Source organism: Dunckerocampus dactyliophorus, chromosome 7 (assembly GCF_027744805.1).
Source record: "Dunckerocampus dactyliophorus isolate RoL2022-P2 chromosome 7, RoL_Ddac_1.1, whole genome shotgun sequence".
In the NCBI taxonomy this organism is placed as follows: domain Eukaryota; kingdom Metazoa; phylum Chordata; class Actinopteri; order Syngnathiformes; family Syngnathidae; genus Dunckerocampus; species Dunckerocampus dactyliophorus.
In genome coordinates, this window is record NC_072825.1 from 22,005,658 (window position 1) to 22,025,054 (window position 19,397).

The 19,397-nt window shown below is 38.7% G+C and overlaps 1 protein-coding gene across 5 annotated transcripts; it reads right to left on the bottom strand.

The window, feature by feature from the left end:
• Positions 1-10,358: 10,358 nt before the first annotated feature.
• On the bottom strand, positions 10,359-17,579 carry LOC129185795 (macrophage mannose receptor 1). Of its 5 annotated transcripts, XM_054783269.1 has the most exons (7): positions 16,965-17,100; positions 16,777-16,867; positions 16,508-16,702; positions 14,776-15,114; positions 12,708-12,842; positions 12,500-12,592; positions 10,359-11,288 (listed from the first exon to the last, which is right to left on the bottom strand). In XM_054783269.1, exons 3-7 carry the CDS (start codon positions 16,677-16,679, stop codon positions 10,927-10,929), a joined length of 1,101 nt encoding a protein of 366 aa, XP_054639244.1. In that variant the 5' UTR covers positions 16,680-16,702; positions 16,777-16,867; positions 16,965-17,100; the 3' UTR covers positions 10,359-10,926. The 5 variants fall into 5 exon arrangements, with proteins under 5 accessions (XP_054639244.1, XP_054639243.1, XP_054639242.1 ...); XM_054783268.1 differs by lacking the exon at positions 16,965-17,100 and adding an exon at positions 17,539-17,579 and having other exon boundaries at positions 16,508-16,867; XM_054783267.1 differs by having other exon boundaries at positions 12,500-12,583; positions 16,508-16,867.
• Between the last annotated feature and the right edge of the window lie 1,818 nt (positions 17,580-19,397).

Genomic DNA, 19,397 nt, shown 5'->3' on the forward strand with positions numbered 1-19,397 from the left:
AAGCGCTATCATCTGGGAGAAACTCGGAGTAGAACCGCTGCTCCTTTACTTTGAGAGGAGCCAGATGAAGTGGCTTGGGCACATCCGACCAGTAGAAGGCCTCAGGTCGCGACCCGATCTTGGATTAGCGGTAGAAGATGGATGGATGGACAATCAGTACTTTGACTAGTTGGCTAAATTATGGAAAACAATATAACAATTGAAAAATGGACAAACAAGTCGAATTGAAACGGACAGTACAGCTCGACATTGCGTATAAATAATACATCTACATGATATGTATGCAGATATTTTGATGTATCAGTAATGTTTTATTCACTGTATCTGTATAATGTGAAACTGTTGAAAGGACAATAAACTATAAACAGTGACAGTGAATGAACTATGTAAAGCATACATATTGTTTAAATTGTTACATCAGTGACCCCCCATGAAGCAAATTGGTCTGAAAGAGGTGCATGTTGACACTTTAAACACTTGAACTCTGCAGGTGACATGATTGCAACATGTGACTTGTAAGCTGGGAGATGTGCAAAGTGGCATCCTTTGATGCGTCATAAAAGCTACTCATCAATGAATCGGTATAGTAGGCCTATTGCTTCCCAGTACTTTGGATAACTAGATGAAGTTGTAACACAATACACCATGTTTGCTATGTATTATGTCAAATAATGTTCACAGACAGTTAAGCAAGCAAAATACCTTGGTATTCAAACACACACATACACGTACATGTACACGCACACACACACAAACACCCAACATGTTAATAACTTATGGCTGATGAGCACGGACTCCTGGCTAACAACATTTGCTACATTTAGGCATCGTAAATTTCAAAATATTTATCAAACAGATGTCCGCTGCTGCAAAACAATTACGCCATTGGTAACATTAGTATTCCCAAAACTGATAGGAGGAGAATGTCAGTGTCAAGCTTGGAGGAAGGTTTGGAGGAGGAGTGGAAGCGTGTGTTTTTGTCTCAAAAATAGACATTTTTATGGGCGTCTCAATTATTTGCAGATTTTCAGCATTCAAAGAACAAAAAAAACTTGCATCAACTGTATACTCATTACATATCATACTCATACGTTATAGATTTACATGACATTTACTGTGGACATATAGGGACAGAGTTTCACGTTTTAAAAGTGATCATTTAACCTGTGGCCCCAGTATATCGGTTTTCAGTAGCCGCCTGCAACAGGGGAAGCACACCAACTGGACAAAAATATCCTTGCATTGTTTACATTGGACATGAATGGGGCTTTTTACCATTTTTTCCCCTCACCCCCCCATTCATGAGTGGAGAATGACTTATACACTGTCCAGGTCCTCAATTGCAGCCACAAACCCACTCAGGATGTCAGTGATGTCCATTGCTGTCAGATGCTTGGCAGGACTGTTGCTCCACACACAGGAAAATAAATATATATATTAAATAATATCGCATTGTAATATACAAAAAATATATGGTCAGCTTCCCACAAACGGCTTAGGTGCCATCATCAACCTTCTCAGTCTACAACAGCGATGAGATCAGAAGTTTACATACACTCATCCTGTGCATGAGTGCCATATTTATTTTGGGACCTTACAATTGATTTGAACTGTTATTTTCCCTGGCTGGAATGACTATAATGTACATCAGGGGTGTCGCATTTTCATTGAGGGCCACGTCTCAGTTATGGCTGCCCTCAGTCGGCCACTTGTAAATGTCAATACACAGTCATGGAAAAAATTATTAGACCACCCATAAGAGATCATAGGAGTTGAATTTAAGAGGCGATATCTAGCAACTTCCATGGTTTTCTTGATAATAACCAAAATCACTTAAGTTCTTACATGAATAGCTATAGCATTGTACTGCCAAAAAATCTAACTCTTATGAGCTATTTTTGTTGTCATTGTTATATTTGTCCAAACAAAAGTACCTAAAAGTAGTTGTATCAGGCATTAAAATGAACAAGAAACCGAAGAAGCAAGGCTAATAGGGTTCACTCTGCACATTGGTGAAGTTAGTTTCAAGTTGGACATTGGATATTCGTCGCCGTTGATGTTAATTTCACGTTGGCAATTGGATATTTGGCTCCGTGGCAGCAGCGGTAATTTCCCCTCACTGTGTCCGGACTGCTCTCTCATGGTGCGGGGAGCACGCACGGGAAGAGTTCACAGCGGCATGTCCTCACAAACACGAACCAGCCCTCTCCTGAACTAAAGATGTCGAGGCGGCAACCAGAAACATCGGCTAAGTCGGCTAAAAAACTTTGATACTCTTACTAGCCACCGAAAGTGAGCATGAGCTCACAGACAGCAATAGCCACTGTAAGGTAGCTGGATTAGCTTGGTTTAGCGGAGCATGCTAATGCGGCTCCGTGTGTGTGCCACTCAGGCTGTACCCCTGAGTTGCCCCCTACAGTCGAGTTTAGGTATGTTAAAGCCTTCAAATTATTAAACTCAAGTTTAAATCAAACAATCTATACACATACGCACACACACACACACACTCCACAGAAGTATAATGTTTTGTTTATTCACATAATGCCTTATCCGCTCTGTTTACTCACCTTGACCTTTGTCTCACATTCATCCATGACATCTCCCCACAGAGCCAGGGATGATGTCACTGTGCTGCTTGTAGCAGTAGCCAACCAGAGGGAAGGATGGAACTGCAGTCTATTGAGTGTTAGTTCTGTACCTCAACTGGCCAATCTGCGTGAACCTTTTCTTTTACCGTAGCATCAAATTTTCTGAGGACTGAGGCTAATTTATATTCCTCTATGTGTTTGAAATATGATCTGGCCCATGTAAACATCCTTTAAAAAATGCCAGCTCAACAATTTACTTCAGTAAAATTGCATTTTTTTGGGGGTATTTTTAAAAAATACAATCTTCTAGTACGGGGGTAGCCAACCTTAGAAGGGGGGTGGGTGGATCAGTCCAGATATCAATAGTATTGACTACCAAGGGTAGCATCAGTATTGGATCGATACTAGTTGATGAGATTGATATTTTTCACAAATATGTGTGTTTTTTTTGTGTTGCTCACGTTGTTACATTGTTGATATTGTTATATTTATATATTGTTTTGTTATTTAAAGTCAATGAATAAGTTCTTGGACAAAGGAGGGCTTTGTGGGCAAAAAGCCAAAAGCCAAGAGCAGTTTTTGCTTTTGTTTACTCATTTTGCACAATTGACTTTATTTTCCTCAATCATAGTAATAACAGGCAATAATGTTGTTATATTTTCAATAATAATAATTTCAATAATAAATCAGGCCATTTTGTGGTTCAACACGGCCTATTATTAGTCAAAAATATGCATACTGAAGCAAATTTTACATATTTTTTGCCTAACTTAAGCATTTTCAAGCATACCATGGTTAAATGAACTAAAATACAAATATACAGCATTCAGAAAATGCATTCAAAGATGCTGTGGATGATATGGAGTATTCTAAATTAGTCACTGGGTGTCAGTAATGTTACTGTAATGGTCGGTGAGACTCACACACACCAGACTTGATCACCGGAACAACAGGTTTTTATAGCAGGTTTGAATTATCTCACAGCAGGCACAATAATAAAAAAAACAAAACAAATAAAAACATTGGCTACTTTTGAGGCCGTAAACCATGCCAAACTAAAACTCCACAAATGACATAGGAATGCGTCAAAATGTTATTTACACCCAAGAAAGACACAGTTAAATGTTCAAATATATATCTAACTATACAAGAACCTTATGAATGTAAATCCAGTTTTTAAGGAATCATTAATACTTAATGCAGTCTCACACGTGTCCTGTTAAGTGCATGTTATTCTTCATTTAGTCATTTAAATGTGATGTTAAGTGCCGTAAATTCCTGTGTACTGTATTAGCCGTACCGGTATATAAGCCACACCCACTAAAGGAAAACACAGATTTGTACATATATAAGCCGCACCGGTGTATAAACTGCATGTGTCCACATCGTAAAATGGCATATTGTGGCGTGCACGAGTCCATGAGGACCAGTCAGCTCTTTATTCAATCATGAACTATAAAAAAACTCACGACAAGCTTGTCAACAAATTGGAAATTGCAGGAGGTCCTTCCTCAATATAACAATCTGACTCACCGTGTCATCGACACTATAATTATCACACAGCAACTTAACACTCAAAAGGTACCTGGGAAATATACAAGTACTAATAAATGTTTAAAATGAAAAAAAACAACATTTTTAAGTTTTCCTATAATGCATTTTGTCTGAGCAAAGCATTTAATTGGAGGACAAGCAGCATAGAAAATGGATGGATGACTCTGCAATGCTGCCTCTGTCCACCAGAGGAGCCGAGAGCCCAGAGGGAGACTGACGTCATTGCAATGCCCCAATCAATGCATTGCTCAGAGGCAATGCATTATGGGAAAACTTTAAAAGAGTTTTTTTTTATTTTAAAGTCATATTGGTACATGTTTGTATATTTATCATGTACTGTATACCTTTTGAGTGTCAAGTTGCTGTGTGATGAGTTTAGTGTTCATAGTAAGACTGTTAGTCAGACTGTTATGTTGTTATTATGTTCTATATAATGACCTCCTGCGATTTCCAATGGGTTGACAAGCTTGCTGTGAGTGCACTGATGGCTTGTGATTGGCTCTTGCCGAAGAAAGAGCTACCGTTTCCTCACTAACTTGCGAGCGGCACAGCATTTAAACAATTTGTAGTAGTTCTGAAGTAAAGGAGATATCACAAGATTATAGCCATAAATTAGCCGCAGCGCTAGCCGCAGGGTTCAAAGTATAAAAAAAAAAGTAGCGGTTTATACACCGGTATTTACAGTACTTTAAACTGTCCATAGGTGTGTGAGTGTGAATAGTTGTTTGTTTATATGTGCCCTGTGATTGGCTGGTGACCAGTTCGGGGTGTGCCCTCTCTCTCACCCAAAGTCGGCTGCGATAGGCTCCAGCCCACCTGTGACCCTAATGAGGACAAGCCATAGAGAAATTGGATGTATGGATGGAAAACAGGAAATTGATCAAAATCACCATCATGTCCTGATCGTAGTTTATACATGCCAAGCCTCATACACTTCATTGTTTCACCGCCTTTTTCTCAAGGAAAACAAACATGGATGATTAAATATGGAGTTTTATTATTAGTGATGGATCACTTGTCAAAGAAGAAGACATTACAGATTAAAACACAACCAATATTTTTCTGAATATTGATAGCTATTGATTGTTGTCGACATTATTAGTGTAAAATATCACATACAAAAGCCACTGGTATACTGTAAGTTACAGGTATACTGTACATCTTGTGATCATCTCTAAAGTAGAGTATATTTGGAGACTTCATTTCGGTAGTTCAATTCCAAAAGTATATTCTATAGATTCACTACACACAGAGGGAAATACATTTCTTAACAATTTTGACAGCCGATAAAAACACTAAATGAAGTATCTAAAACAATGCGAAAAATGGTCAAAAGGTCCAATGTTGAAAACTACTTATTTGCGCTCCAATCAGCAAATTGAACTGCAAAATCTTCCCGAGCCTTTAATTGTTCTCTTAGTCTGAAATTAATTTCTGAAATCAAATAACTTTTGCACCATATGCTAATTCATTGAGATACACCTGTTTACTAAAGTACAGCTCCTGCACAAAAGTGAACATGGAGTTCATTTATCAAGACACATTTTTGCACTTGCCTTGTTGAGGAGCATAGTACACTTCACATGCAACACACTTAACAGTAAAAAAAAGGCTTATCAATGTCAAGAAACTACTCCCAGACTATGGAGAAAGTCAAAATCTGTTTTTTTTTTCCTAAATCATAAATCCTAAATATGAGACAGCAATTCCTTCTGAATGGAAGTAGTGTTGAAAAAAAGCAGAGTATATGTGAGAGTCAGGGGCCTGATGTCCATCCACAACTCCTGGATGAGGTCTACAAGAATTGCGTTTGGACAATCAACTCCTGACTTTCTGTCACAGCAAAAGCACGTCTTTGTCCCCGGAGTGGAAGCTAATGTGGATGAAAAGTAAAAAAAAAAAAAAAAAAAAAAAAAAAAAAATACAATTTTGTTTTAAAAATAGTGAAAATGATTACCATTACTTTTTCCTAGACTGTAAAAATAGGTTACATTAACTCCAAATTGTCTCATCTTGTGAAGTTTTAGTAAATACTAAGCCAGCGGTTTCTATTTTTTATCAAAATGAACCTGTCCCAACAAGTGAAAAAGTGCCAATACTTACAATATGCACCTTCAATCATGCATTTTTTCATGCTAGTCCCGGTTCCCAATGATGTGTCCATTGATACCTAAACTAGTTCTAGTAAGTCCACGCTCCTGTGCATCCGACCTCAAGCACTGCCTGTTTCCTTTTGCCTCCTCGTGCACCCCTCTCTGCCTCTTCCCATCTATCCATCTCATTTCATGCAGGAGCGGGGTTACCTAAGAGACAAGGCCTCAATGGAGAAAATCTCTTTTTCTACAATTAGCTGTGAAAGTGACAGAAGGAAAAGAAGGGAGGGATTTATAGTGGGCTGCAGAGAAGAACAGAGGAGAAGGAATGACAGCAGTGCGCATGACAGGTACAAAGATGTAAAGTTAAAAGTGCTCTTCTCAAATGTTTCCAACTTAGACATTCTTGGAAATATGAGATGATCCAGTATGAAAAGGTGCTTTCAGCTCAAAACTAATATAAACTACGTTATCTTGCAAGACTAACTGTTTTATGATAAGGTTATATAGTGATTGTTGTGATCCAGAGAGGGGTGGGATTAAATACGCTCTGCTTGTTCCTGCGACTTTATAGACTTGCTGACTTGTGAATTGCAGACGTGAGATGTGCTACGATGTTACCTTGTATGCATGTTCAAAATAAATTCAACCAAACCAAAGCAAGGTGCACAAAAAAGTGCAAAGTGACCAACAGGGGTGGCTAAGTTGATCCACATATCGATAGTATCAATGCCAACAGTAGTACCAGAATCAGATCCATACTAGTGTGACAAATTAGATTTTTTTTTTCCACTTTTCACTTTATTTTCAGAAATATCTAAGTGTGTGGTTTTGTTGTGTTGTTGATATTTTTATATTTATATGTATTTATATTGTTTGCAAACTCAGGAAACTTCTTGGACACAGGAGAGCCAAAGGCTTTCATTGGGAGCCAGCAGTAGTTTTTACTTTTGTTTACTTATTTTGCACTATTGATTTTATTTTGCCCAAACAATTGTATTTAATCAAAGAGAATAAGCAAACAACTGTATTATGTAGTTGATTTTGTCTTATATTGTTGTATTTATGTAGGCCTCCTGTATTGTTAAATTACCTAATACTGTGTAATATATTATTAGAATACTATGATATAATGTAATATTGCTGGTGGTGTAATGGTAAACGCTTCTGCCTTTCATGGCTTCAAGAAGGGCATATGGCGTAAAAACTCAGTCAAAACGATTCATGCGTTTGGATCGTTGTGGCGATGCCTGACAGGGAAAAGCTGAAAGTGAAAACAAAAAAATATGTTAAATTGCCTGAAATCTTTGACTTGTGTTTTATTCTTAATATAATCATGATCAACACTGGTATCAGTATTGGCAATACTGGTCCTGTATTTACTTGGTATTGGACTGATACCAAAATGTGCAGTATCGCCTACCCCGGTGACCAATATATATGTGAGAGCTGTTTCTAATACGTTGGTCATCCTGCTTTGCCACATGACGAAATTAGTGCAGCTGCATCAATCAAAACTGAGCATTATTATTACTGCAAGACGGATTTGTTGGGGGATACCACTTTTATATCGATTGTGCAAGTATACCTAATGTTGCGACCGCAGTGTCTTCACACATGAATTGTGAGGGCGCCAAAAGAGGCAACGTTACGCCATTGCAAGCTGAAATGAATGATGTCCTTCGCCATCATCTGTAAGAATGCAGAGGGAGTGCCCGCTGAGTTACCATGGGGAGATGTACACAAAAGGGTGTGGCGTGGGAATGTCCCCCACAGGTCAGGAGTGAGGGTGAAGAGGTCAGAGGTCAGAGCCAGCTGGACAGCACACAAGAGGGGAGGAGGGTGAGAAAAGATGGTGAGGGGGTGGTAGTCAACAAACGGACCGAGCGGACATTAACATTGAACTGATGAGAGGCTCGCTGACCGGCACCTTTTGTGAGGGAGAGGAGCTAAGCGATGACACACTCATGCGTAATGGGCCATGGTAATTGACAAATGACAGGAGGACATTGGGGATGCAAAAGCAGCTTTCAAAACGCAGCATACAAATACGAGATTGTTGGGATTAGGTGAAATGATACCAGGCTCCCATTTGTAGTATTTGGAATAAAGATGTAAAATTCCCTGTTATGCAAACAAAAGGCCTCGTATCTTTCAAATTTGGTTTGACAAACATGTTAAAATCTATATTAGTGAGCACTATTGTGATAGAATGGTCCATCTTCTTAGTTTTCTCTGTTGTCTTATATTTCTATTATGCTGCAGATTTCAAACCGTTTGCGGAGAACAATGAGTTTCTTTTCATATGGTCAAGCCTACACGTTTTACTTAAAGTTAATACAAAACTGCTGCACTATTCTTTTAAGTATATATATTTAGTATATCCTTTATAGGATTCTCATTGAAATACAACATTTTAACCCCAGAAAATGTATGTATTTCTTTACTTTTGTTCCCTTTTAAAAGCATTTAAAACAAATAAATCAAGTTCATAACAAATATTGCACAGTTTTATATCATATTTATTTTTTACTTTTTCATTATGATCATCAAGTTGCTGATTGGCTGCCTTTTAGGTTGCGTCAACACTTGTGATTTGATAGTCTGGTTGGAAAAATAGAAAATAAAAAAGGTACTTGGTGTGCACTTTGGAGCATTTGCTAAGTGTTGACACTGGTGTTTTTGTCATGAGATCAAAAGCTGTGCAGGAAAACACTTGCATGAAGTAAGGACTTGATTGGACAGTTTTTTTGACTTATTATGGGACGTAACTCATATGTTCCACAACAAAATGGGTTGAATAGGTTGAATACATTTTTTACCAGCAGAGATTTCACAGAAAGCTTCTAAAATATACTTTAAAAGAGCAATGTTGTCACACACTTAAATATTTGTCATTTCAGCATGCTTTTTTCTGTCATCTTGACACTAGTCCACATCTTTGGTCTGTGTAGCATTCACACCTGAGCTAAAGTGAACCAAACCGTACCAGAGGTCCACTGCAAGCGGACCGAGACCCCTCTTTCAAGCTGTCTCGGACGGTTCACTTGTTTGGTGCTCACCAGGGTTCGAATGACTACCTGTTCCTTTTAACTACCTGTAGTGAGGCATGCATTTCCACTTCCATTCATGCCAAATGGGAACAAAAACAAAACAATTTTTTTGGTGTATATTTAGTATACCCTTTATGGCATTCATTGAATTACTTTTTATTACTTAATCATTTGCTATATGCTTAAAATTTTAACCCCAGAAGATTATTGGAAAAGGAAAAGAGTTCATTCATGTTTATAATAAATATCACTACAATTTCCATTATACAGTTGTCCCTCGCCATTTTGCGGTTCAAACATCGTTCCCTCACTCGCCTTTTAAAAAAAATGTATTAATTAATAAATGATCGCTCGCTGTTTCTTGGTTGACTATAGCTTATTATTTGACAACAAAATATTGAAATAAAAGTCATACGTAAGTCATACTGATGAGAAATTACCTTACATTACATTACCTGAACTTGCACTATAGAGTCAGCCCTGGATGCAAAGTCTGACATGACATAGTGGGGAAAAAAACGTACTCCCATTGCGTGTGGAAGTGGTGCGTTTTTGGCTTATTACTTTGTCCTTCTTCCCCACTCCGTTTGAAACACTTTCTTAAGTTTAGAATAAATAAAGAATTAATAACATTTGAAAAAAATCTAATAAATAAAACTGGAGCCTAACTAGCTAGCTCGGTAGCTTGCTATTCTTGCTATGCTCCTATGTCCCTTCAGAGATCCCGTAGCCTGCGCGTAAGTGTAAACAAAGAATAATAGGAGTGGAAAGTTGACTATAAGGATGCTATTTCATGTCTACAGAACTTTAGTCATTGTAAAAATCGTATTTAGCAGGTTATAAACAGGTTTTCTATGCTCTAACTACAAAAATTTACCATTTATTAATATTAAATTCTACTTTGCAGAACTTCGCTTGTCACGGTCGAGTCTGGAACCAATTAACCCTGATTTTTACCTTTTTTTCTGATTGGCCTGGAGAAATCACATGACTCTACACTTCTGAGTTTAAGTTCCTTGCTCTATAAAGCACTACCATGTCCATTACATTGACACAATGGTGGACCCACACAAATATTTTATTATAGGTTCATGATAAACTGTTACAAATACAGTACATGTAATATGCCATGTTTTGGTGTTTGATGTCATGTTTCCATAACTTGTTTTATGTTCCTTTTATTTCTTTTCATTTTGGTCTAACACTTCTTTACTTCTGTATCATTTACAGTTCAGAATATTGTGTATAGTATTCCCACGGTGAGTGGTGATCCATGTAGACCTCAGCACTGCGGACAAGTGAAGGTCAGGTCAGTAGGGGCAGCAGGCAGTCTGCACCGGGACCATGGTGGTCCTAAAAAGACCATCTTGAGCCCTGTAGCCGAGGGGGTCAACATGCAAATATTAACCCCTGAGTGAAAGCGGCAGATCAATGTTCTCACGTCACTCTCTCTGCCCATGAATGTGTTGGCCTGCACACCCCAGTGTTGGCATATTTAATGAAATTCACGCTCAACAATGGAGGAGGCAGCCCTCAAGTCTTCTCACACAAGTGCACTGGCCTGCATTGACAAAAATGGAGAGACATTTGAATAGAACGCTAGAATAACCAGCGCTTTTTAAGCTTCCTAAACCTCCCTCAACCAGCACAATTCTGGCAGATGAAATTCAGTTGCTGCGTCTCAGGCAAGCCGACCCATTGCTGCTCCCCTGTGGTCTCCATGGCCCCATTAGTGCCACACCACTTTGCACCCTCTGATCCTTCCCCTGGAGCCCAGTTCTGGTAACAGTGGACCGGCGAACTGCTCCAAAACCAAAAGTTAAAGTTGCAAGTGTAGCGTAAGCCAAGCCAAACGTGAGATGAAGTGGCGTTCTTTGTCATCTCCGCCACTTGATTCTGAGTGCTTGGGTTAGTGATGTAGACAAGGTCCCTGTGGTGTTCTCTGCAGTAACTCAGGGCCTCCGTCCAAGTCATGTTTCTACGAATTAAGATCAGGTTACCTGTAGGAGCAGCGTACAAAGCACAACAAAAAAAACAATAAATTACTTTCTTTCCTTATGTAAAAATAACGTGCTCATTGGGCAACCATGTATTTCTAGTAGACTTTTGGACCATTTACTGCCCCTGTCCACCAGATGTCATCATACCTGAGAAACGGCTATCAGCACACACATTGCTACTTACCTTACCTCATGATTTGACCTTTATCCACAGCAGAAGATGCTTGACGTTTGGATTAATTGCTGTAAAGCAGGGGTGTCCACATTTTTTTATGATACATATCCTTAACATTTTGTTCATTTAACACACTACAACCCATCCAATGTAGGTCACTATATAATAATGAACAGTATTTCGTAGATTTGTATAATATAGTTAAAAAAAAGCAGCCAACATCTCGGGCTTTGTGTTATAGATGACATATTGTTATTATATGTCAACATTCAACATCATTTCAACTTTTGATTTTAAAGTTTTCACTTTTTCTTGCAACATTTTATTTTGTTTATCTTTTCAGTGTGGCCCCAATTGCCGTATTTAATTGCAGTTGCTGTTTTTTATGATGCTTCACTGATAATGTTTTTTCATCAAGGGGTGAGATTTCGCACTTGGTTCTGAAGGTCCTTGAAGGCTTGCTGTGAAATGCTAAAGTGAAACTTACTGTTAAGTAGTGTTTCTCACAAATAGAGCCAAAGAAAGTTGCAAGTGCCAGCATTTTGACAAAAAAGGTGAGAAACTCTATTGAATTCAAGAAATAACTCATGACAAAACACGTAGGTGGTGGTGGTTGGTCTCGCTGCCACATTGTGTCTTCAGGAACGGAAGTCTTCAATAATAATAATAAAAAAATGGATAAGCATCAGCCTGCACATGGCAAAACATTTTGTATGTTTGTCTTGAATTCCTTCTGAAACAAAACATTTATTGATAGCATTGTTTGTCATCTAGATGTAATGAGCTGCTAGAAAAAGATTGAAAAGTGATCTAGAACAGTATGAGGCAGATTGTGACAACTAAAGAAAAACGTAAGTTTCAAACCCACTTAGTTCCTACAGGAAGACAGATGAGGAGTGAGTGGAAATTTCCACCAAATATGCTCCAGCAAATCTGTTTTTTGGTTGTATTTTATTCTGTGAGAGGAGGCTCACAGAGTGCCACGCTTTCAAAACCCCCAGGAAACATGCTTCCATTTTAGCACTTCGAAATGTACCTGCGATCAACTGAAGATCGCTTTCAGAGGATGCGGGTGTCGTAGTCAGAGTCCCAGGCTGTGTTGTGAATGCAGAGGTGCCACCTGTAGTCGCTTGCAAAGGAGTTACACAAGAATTGTCACATTTGATATTTGTGGAATTGCATTGTGGAGCTGCGTGCAGGTATGACGTGTGGTATTCTTTGTTGTCCCTGACTGTGACACATACCTGTATTTAATGGTTGCGTAGAAGTAGCTGCTGTGGAATTAATGAGTGTCACCTCTGAAGATGAGCTGTTGAAAGGAGTCGTGACAGTCGTCGTCTCCTGTGTGCTCGTCTGACTGGTTGGTACAACTTTGCTGGCTGCACCAAGTGACAACACAAAATGCATGACCAAAATGACCACTTAACTCACACATGCATGTGCAAAAACTTCGACTTCTGTAGCTACAGCTCATCCAGTATGATTCACATGCTGGCCATAATGTTAGTAAAGTCACTCTTGGTAAAGGTACTGTAAGATATCGACTGGAGAAGTCATGACATTTTTATAATTTGACAAAATGTTTCCTGTTCAAAATTGTTCATACCCTTTTTCAGTACCGTCATAGCCAATGTTCTAAAGCAAGGGTGTACAAAGTGCGGCTTGGGGGCCTTTTGCGTTCCATAGTTCGGCCCCCAGGCAATATTCTATTCATGAGATTAAACATGAAACATTATCATGGAGGATTAGAGCCACATTGAAAAGAGAAAAACTTGAAATATTGAATATTTGAATGGGTTATCAAATTAACAATAATAATTATTAGAATATATTTAACTACTTAGCATATTTAATAGTTAATGAATTAATAAAAACCTAAATTAATACGTCAATTAATTACTTAATTAATCCAATTAAAATTTTGATTACATTTAATTTATGTATTAATTAAAACATGAATTAATTACATAATGAATTCAATTTATTTTAATGACATTTAGTTAGGGTATTTTTAAAAAATGTAATTAAAAAATATATACGCTTAAATCAAGAAAATATCAAAGAGCCCCCCGCTTCCTTATTTTTACCTCCGCCAAGCGCACGCGCTGAGGTTATGTTTTTGCCGGCGTTTATCTGTTTGTTAGTTTGTCTGTTTGTTTGTGTTCTGAATGAATTTGCATGAAATTTTCAAGAATTGTCGGAAATGGGATACGAAAGAACCGATTCAATTTTGGGGGTGATCCGGATCACCGTCTGGATCCAGGAATTTTTTCAAGGTTTCTTTAACATTGTGAGATAGGGCCATTTTCAGCTTTTGGGCATATGATTACACAGAAAATAAACAACAAGTTTCCAATGGGTTTTACAAAATATCAAAGACTGATCCAAATAATGGAATAATTCCGGATACTATGACCCAGAATATACGGTAAAAAAAATAGGGGACCTTTGGAATGTTCATCATAGGAAGACAACAAATGAAGCTATAAACATGCAACAAACACCATTATATGTAGCCAAGCTACTGTGGAATATGGAATGTGCCAACGAATTTGTTGTATCTTCAAAGCTATGGAGCTAGAGCTAGAAGAAAACCGCCATTTTTATGAATGACTACTGGACTAATATTGATTAGTCTGTGAATCCAATTGCTAATGGTATGTTTTCATTGTCGAGGAATCTAAATATGTAGATAAAATAAATGTAGAACTAATATTTATGGTGTAAATCACAATATGGGGGAAACTATGGCGCTTGGCGGACGTCTGCACTTTTCTAGTTTTATGAATGTGGCCCTCATCACCCCTGTTCTAAATGTAAATGCACAGCTCATCAAAAGTCTCTACAGATCAGGGATTTTCAAAGTGCGGCACAATGAGTCTCCCCTCCCCAAAAGAGAGTTTTCCTGAAGCATGTTTTGTGGACGGTTCTACTCACCCCACATCTCTCTCGCCATAGGAATGAAAAATCAATTCCTTTGGCATCACTGAAATTCGCTTAGCAGGTTGAAAAATATGTTTTTCTGTTTTTTATGGTACTGAAGTTTTGTGATTTCACACTGAAATCCGCTGCTCTAGATTATACTACAAGTTACCAGCATCCTTCAGAATGCTGCATAAGATGATGATGACAATATTTTCCATTTTCTTCAATCTTTTGCCACTTCTCTCTGTCATTTCCAGGCAGAAGATACTCATTCGACAAAAATACATTCATCTTAACTATTTATATTTGTATATATATCTGTAAGCTGATGGAAAAGCAAGACAGTTAAATTGTATCAGAAATCAAGACAGGAATGAGTCAACTTACGGCCATGACAGACAAAGGTGCGTTTGGTGCTGCACCTCAGATCATTCCACCGGCCTTCATCTTTCAATACAGCAGCAACACAATCCTGATTAGCAGAATTTGGTTGGTGTGGTTTCCAGTAGCGGAATGACGACTCACTCCCATCGGACCACTTCCACGCATCTCGGAAGAGGCCGATCCACACGTTTTGAGATGTGGACACATTTTGGACTTCCTCGTTCTCTTCTGCGGAGCCTACACCAACCAGATCCATTGACAAATCCCTGCAATGCTTTTGGGCATCCCTCCATGATTTGGTGTTTGTAACAAAAATGTAGTTGCTGGTATCATCAATGTTGCCTGCAAGGTTTTTCGCACGATTTGTGATTTTGTACAAACAATGAATTGCACTAATATAATTATATACAATGGAACCCCAAAAGTCAAACACAATTCATTCTGTGATGCTGGTTGACTTCCAAGTTATTTTCCATATTATGTTATTATGTGTCCCCGCACGGTGGCCTAGTGGTTAGCATGTTGGCCACACAGTCAAGAGATCTTCCCGATCTGGGTTCGAATCTCCATTGGGCATCTCTGTGGAGTTTGCATGTTCTCCCCGTACGTGGGTTTTCTCCCACATTCCAAAAACATGCATGTTAGGTTAATTGGCGACTCTAAATTGTATGAATGTGAGAGTGAATGGTTGTTGCTTGCCAATCGCAGGGCACCAACCCGCGACCTGTCCAGGGTGTACCCCGCCTCTCACCCAAAGTCAGCTGGGATAGGCTCCAGCATACCCACGACCCTAGTGAGGATAAGCGGCATAGAAGATGGATGGATGTTATTATGTTTGTGCCAGGCTGTAGCCACCATAAATTTTGTACTGACAATACTTTTTGTAACATTACAACATTACTAACATGTATAAACAGGAGTTAACCACTGTATAAAACAATAAAGCACAACAAAACTGCTCACCCTTTGAAGACACCTGACACATGTAATGAGAGCCGTACTGGAATTAAAAAGTGTTGCATGTCTGACCAACATCAACATTGTTGGTTGTGTAGCAGAAATACATAGTTTTCGGGTCAAATAAATTGTGCCATTTGTTGATAAACTTTTCATGCTAGCCATTAGACGTGATGCTAATAGATTGATTATATGGTATGTGATTGATATTTAAATAATCGTATTGCTCATACTGTACAGAGCAGCCAGCCCCTTTCTGGTGTCCAATTTTTGGTCGCATGGTTGTCATCATACTTTTCATATTTGCCATATTTTACATTTTTTGGCGTAAATTTAGGTGACCAAATGTCTTGTTTTCCCAGGACATGCCCTATCTTCATGTCTTGTCCTGGCCGTCCTGGTGTTGTTGTTTTTTTTAGAAAGCGATGAAAATTTGGTCTTCATTGTTTTTCAAACTAAAGATATAGATATTTTTTGTTTAATGAAATAATGTCTTTATTATTTACATCACCACTATTAGTATTAATATAGCTCATATTCATCCTTCTATTTTCTATACCACTTGTCCTGGAGAGTCAAGGAGAAGCTGCAGCCTGTCCCTGCTGTCTTCCGGCAAGAGGCGGGGTACACCCTGGACTGGTCACCAGCCAATCGCAGGACAAGTATTGTTTCATATTTTTTTGTTATTTATTTGCCCAGTAAGGCTTGAAAATAGAACTATTATTGTCTCCAAATTGTACACATTTGGACTTTGGGGGTTCCACTGCATTATACTTACCCTGACAAACAAAGCTCCGTTTGGTTTCACAATCACTCTCAAACCATTGTCCTTGTAGATCCATGGCTGCACATGAATTTTGGCCCAAACCTTGTGGTTCTCCTTCCCCAAAGTTAAAAAAATCCAGTTTTTGATGAGGCCAAGCCCAGTGCCACTTTGGTACATCTCCCATCTCCAGTCCTATCCACGCTCGCTCTGTGGTATTTGGAACAGAAGCAATCAGATTGGCCATATCTGTCAGGTTGTTAATGGTAGCCAGGTCCGTGTACATCACTCTGCAGTAGTTCTTCGCTTCTTCATAGGTCTTTGACAGTGGGATGTGGTGAAAGTTGGAAAATACCAGTTTAAAGGAGCAACATTCTGTGGGCAAAAGAAAAAAAGACTTCCATTTTAGCGCCAACAAAAAAGATTATGTTATTCACACAACTATGTTGCAAAACTAATATGATATACAAACCTGATAGTAATAGTAGAAAGAGGCTTTTGGTCATTTTCATCATGAAAAATGTACATTTGTTATTTAGGAATCAAAAAAATGGATGCTCTCATACAAGCAGTTATTTGAGTATGAAGTGGTAGCTCCTTCAAGCAACACGTTTGCAATACCAATGTCACCTGACTCCTTTTCATACGTGTCTCTTACCAAAGCAGTTTTTCTTGTTTGTCTCTCTCTGTTGCCACAGTGCAGCACAATGTGCAATATGCTTCCCATTGCAGCGGTACGTACAGTATATAGGTCATCTCTTGCTACTGTGTGTGATGATTCACATAGGAGTCATATGAGGTTTGTAAATGCAACAGATCCCTGCTTTTTGCGGGGGTTATTTTCTGGGACCACCAGTGAATGACGAAAAATCACTTGCAATTGGTAAGCCCATAAAAATGTCTATTTTTGACAAACAAGTCACTCCCCGTCCAAAGCCTCCCGTGAGATTCCCGTTCTCCTCCAAACATTTGCAATAGAAGTAATTATTATATTACATATTGTTTGTTGACACTTTTAAACACATATAAAATGTACAGGAACTCACCACTAATGAATGATAACGTAAGATGATCCATGAACAGGTGGAATAGGAGTCACGGTGTAGCCAGTCACAGCACACAACTCTGGTGCGTTCAACGACCTCTGAACAAAGTGCGAAATCTCAACGTTTAGTCAAGAAACATTATCAATGAAGCATAAAGACGTAAACATGTCAAAAACCGTGGGCTTTCTAACAGTGGTACATTTATGCTGTACATTTTACCTACGCTGTCACGTACAGTATTTATAAATTATTATGGACTTAATGTATTTTGGGAAGAAAAAAAAATCCCCAGAAATCTGCTCATTTGCCGTGAATGCTGAATGGCAAATGTGTGAGGATCCTCTACCGACACCATATTTATCTGGTATATGCATTTTAGTCTCTTTTTTTTTCCAATAAACAGGGGAGCCAAATATTTTTCTTTAGCGGTGACTTTTTTTGTGCTATCAAGAGATTTATAAACTTGAGAGGTTAATTAATTCTGATCTTTAATCAATTGAGCTAATAATCTCTTTTTTAATCTCACCTAAGTATTGCTGAGAAAAAGCTCTCACTTTGAGGTATTTTCATTTGCGTTCATTATTAATTATCTTTATTCTGGCAGATCAAAATGTTGATATAATAACCCAAAAAGTGGCTTTATGATGTTTTCATTGTTTGAACAGATGCAGTCCTAGCCATTTACATTCTGCCGTAGTTGAGACTAGTCCCAAGTGCTGCCTGCAACCTTTAGTTTTGACCACCAGAGGTGTCTGTGTATCTGTGTATTTAAATAAATACACAGATAAATAAATAAAAACACATCGGCTCCTTATAAAGTGCTGACGTTAACACACAAAATACAGTAACTGGTTTCTGAGCAATACAAGTATTGAACACTGAACTAGCTGATCTCCGTTTATAGCAGTGCTTCTCAAATAGTGGGGTGGGTCCCCCACAAGGGGTGAACTGTCAAGGGGTGCGTGAGAGGCAGGGATGACTTTCAATATTAGTGCAGACCTGCCAACATGTATGAATTTGTCGTACTCAGCATGCAATTTGACTCTTGAATATGCTTGTATGCTTCGCTGCTTTCCATTTTGCTGCATTTTGCAGGTTTCAGTGTCGAGTTCATCCTGTACAGTCCGGATAAATTCATAGATATTTTCAGTTTCTCAATAGCTAGGGTCACAAACAGAGTGGTTAGAGAAGACAATTGCCATTTATTTTTCAAGTCTTTATCAGTAATACTGTGAAAATAAGAGCAAATGTGAATATTGACTTTGCAAGTCGGTTTTGGTGTGCGCACCCACAATTTCTGCTTGCACTCCTAAAATTTAAAGTTAGGGGCCACTGTGCTCCTAGTAAAAAAAAAACCCAAAACGTTAGTCTGGAGCTCTGATGTGGAAATGCAACATTGCCCTGTTGAAAGACCCAACCATAACTGGTCAAGAGGGACGGTGGCAGTTCTGGACATCTGGAGCCCCTTTCAGGATTTGGTGGCGAATTAACAACTGACATGTCAGTGTTTGGGAGCCCCCTAGTGACCGCCGGGCTCGAAGCAGCTGCTTGGGTCACAAAGAGGGTGAAACGGTACCGATATTTTCTTGCAGTTGCCATCGTATGGTTGTTGGGCTGCAGTTAGCATCAGTAAGGTCTTCATTTGTTTTGCCCACTGGGGCGCCAGTGGGCAACTTTTTTTGCGGGTAACTTTTTTTTTAAGCCTCAGAATCTTAAATAACTTTAAAATCATTGTCCTACAGCTTCCAACCTTGGCAGCAATGCTGTGTGAGGCCTTGCTTGTACAGTTCAACAACAAAAAGACTTCTTTCTTTGCCATCAGGTGGTCAAGATAATGTCATGAAAATTACATGAAAGAC

What these genes read in the sequence shown, in the direction of transcription:
- LOC129185795 (XM_054783266.1), bottom strand. Translation starts at nt 17,007, where the DNA reads ATGATGAAAATGACCAAAAGCCTCTTTCTACTATTACTATCAG. An exon ending in CACCTTTGTCTGTCATGGCC is followed by an intron (nt 12,843 to 14,775) that starts GTAAGTTGACTC and finishes CACTTGGTGCAG; the next exon opens with CCAGCAAAGTTGTACCAACC. An exon ending in CGATCTTCAGTTGATCGCAG is followed by an intron (nt 11,289 to 12,499) that starts GTACATTTCGAA and finishes CTGCTCCTACAG; the next exon opens with GTAACCTGATCTTAATTCGT.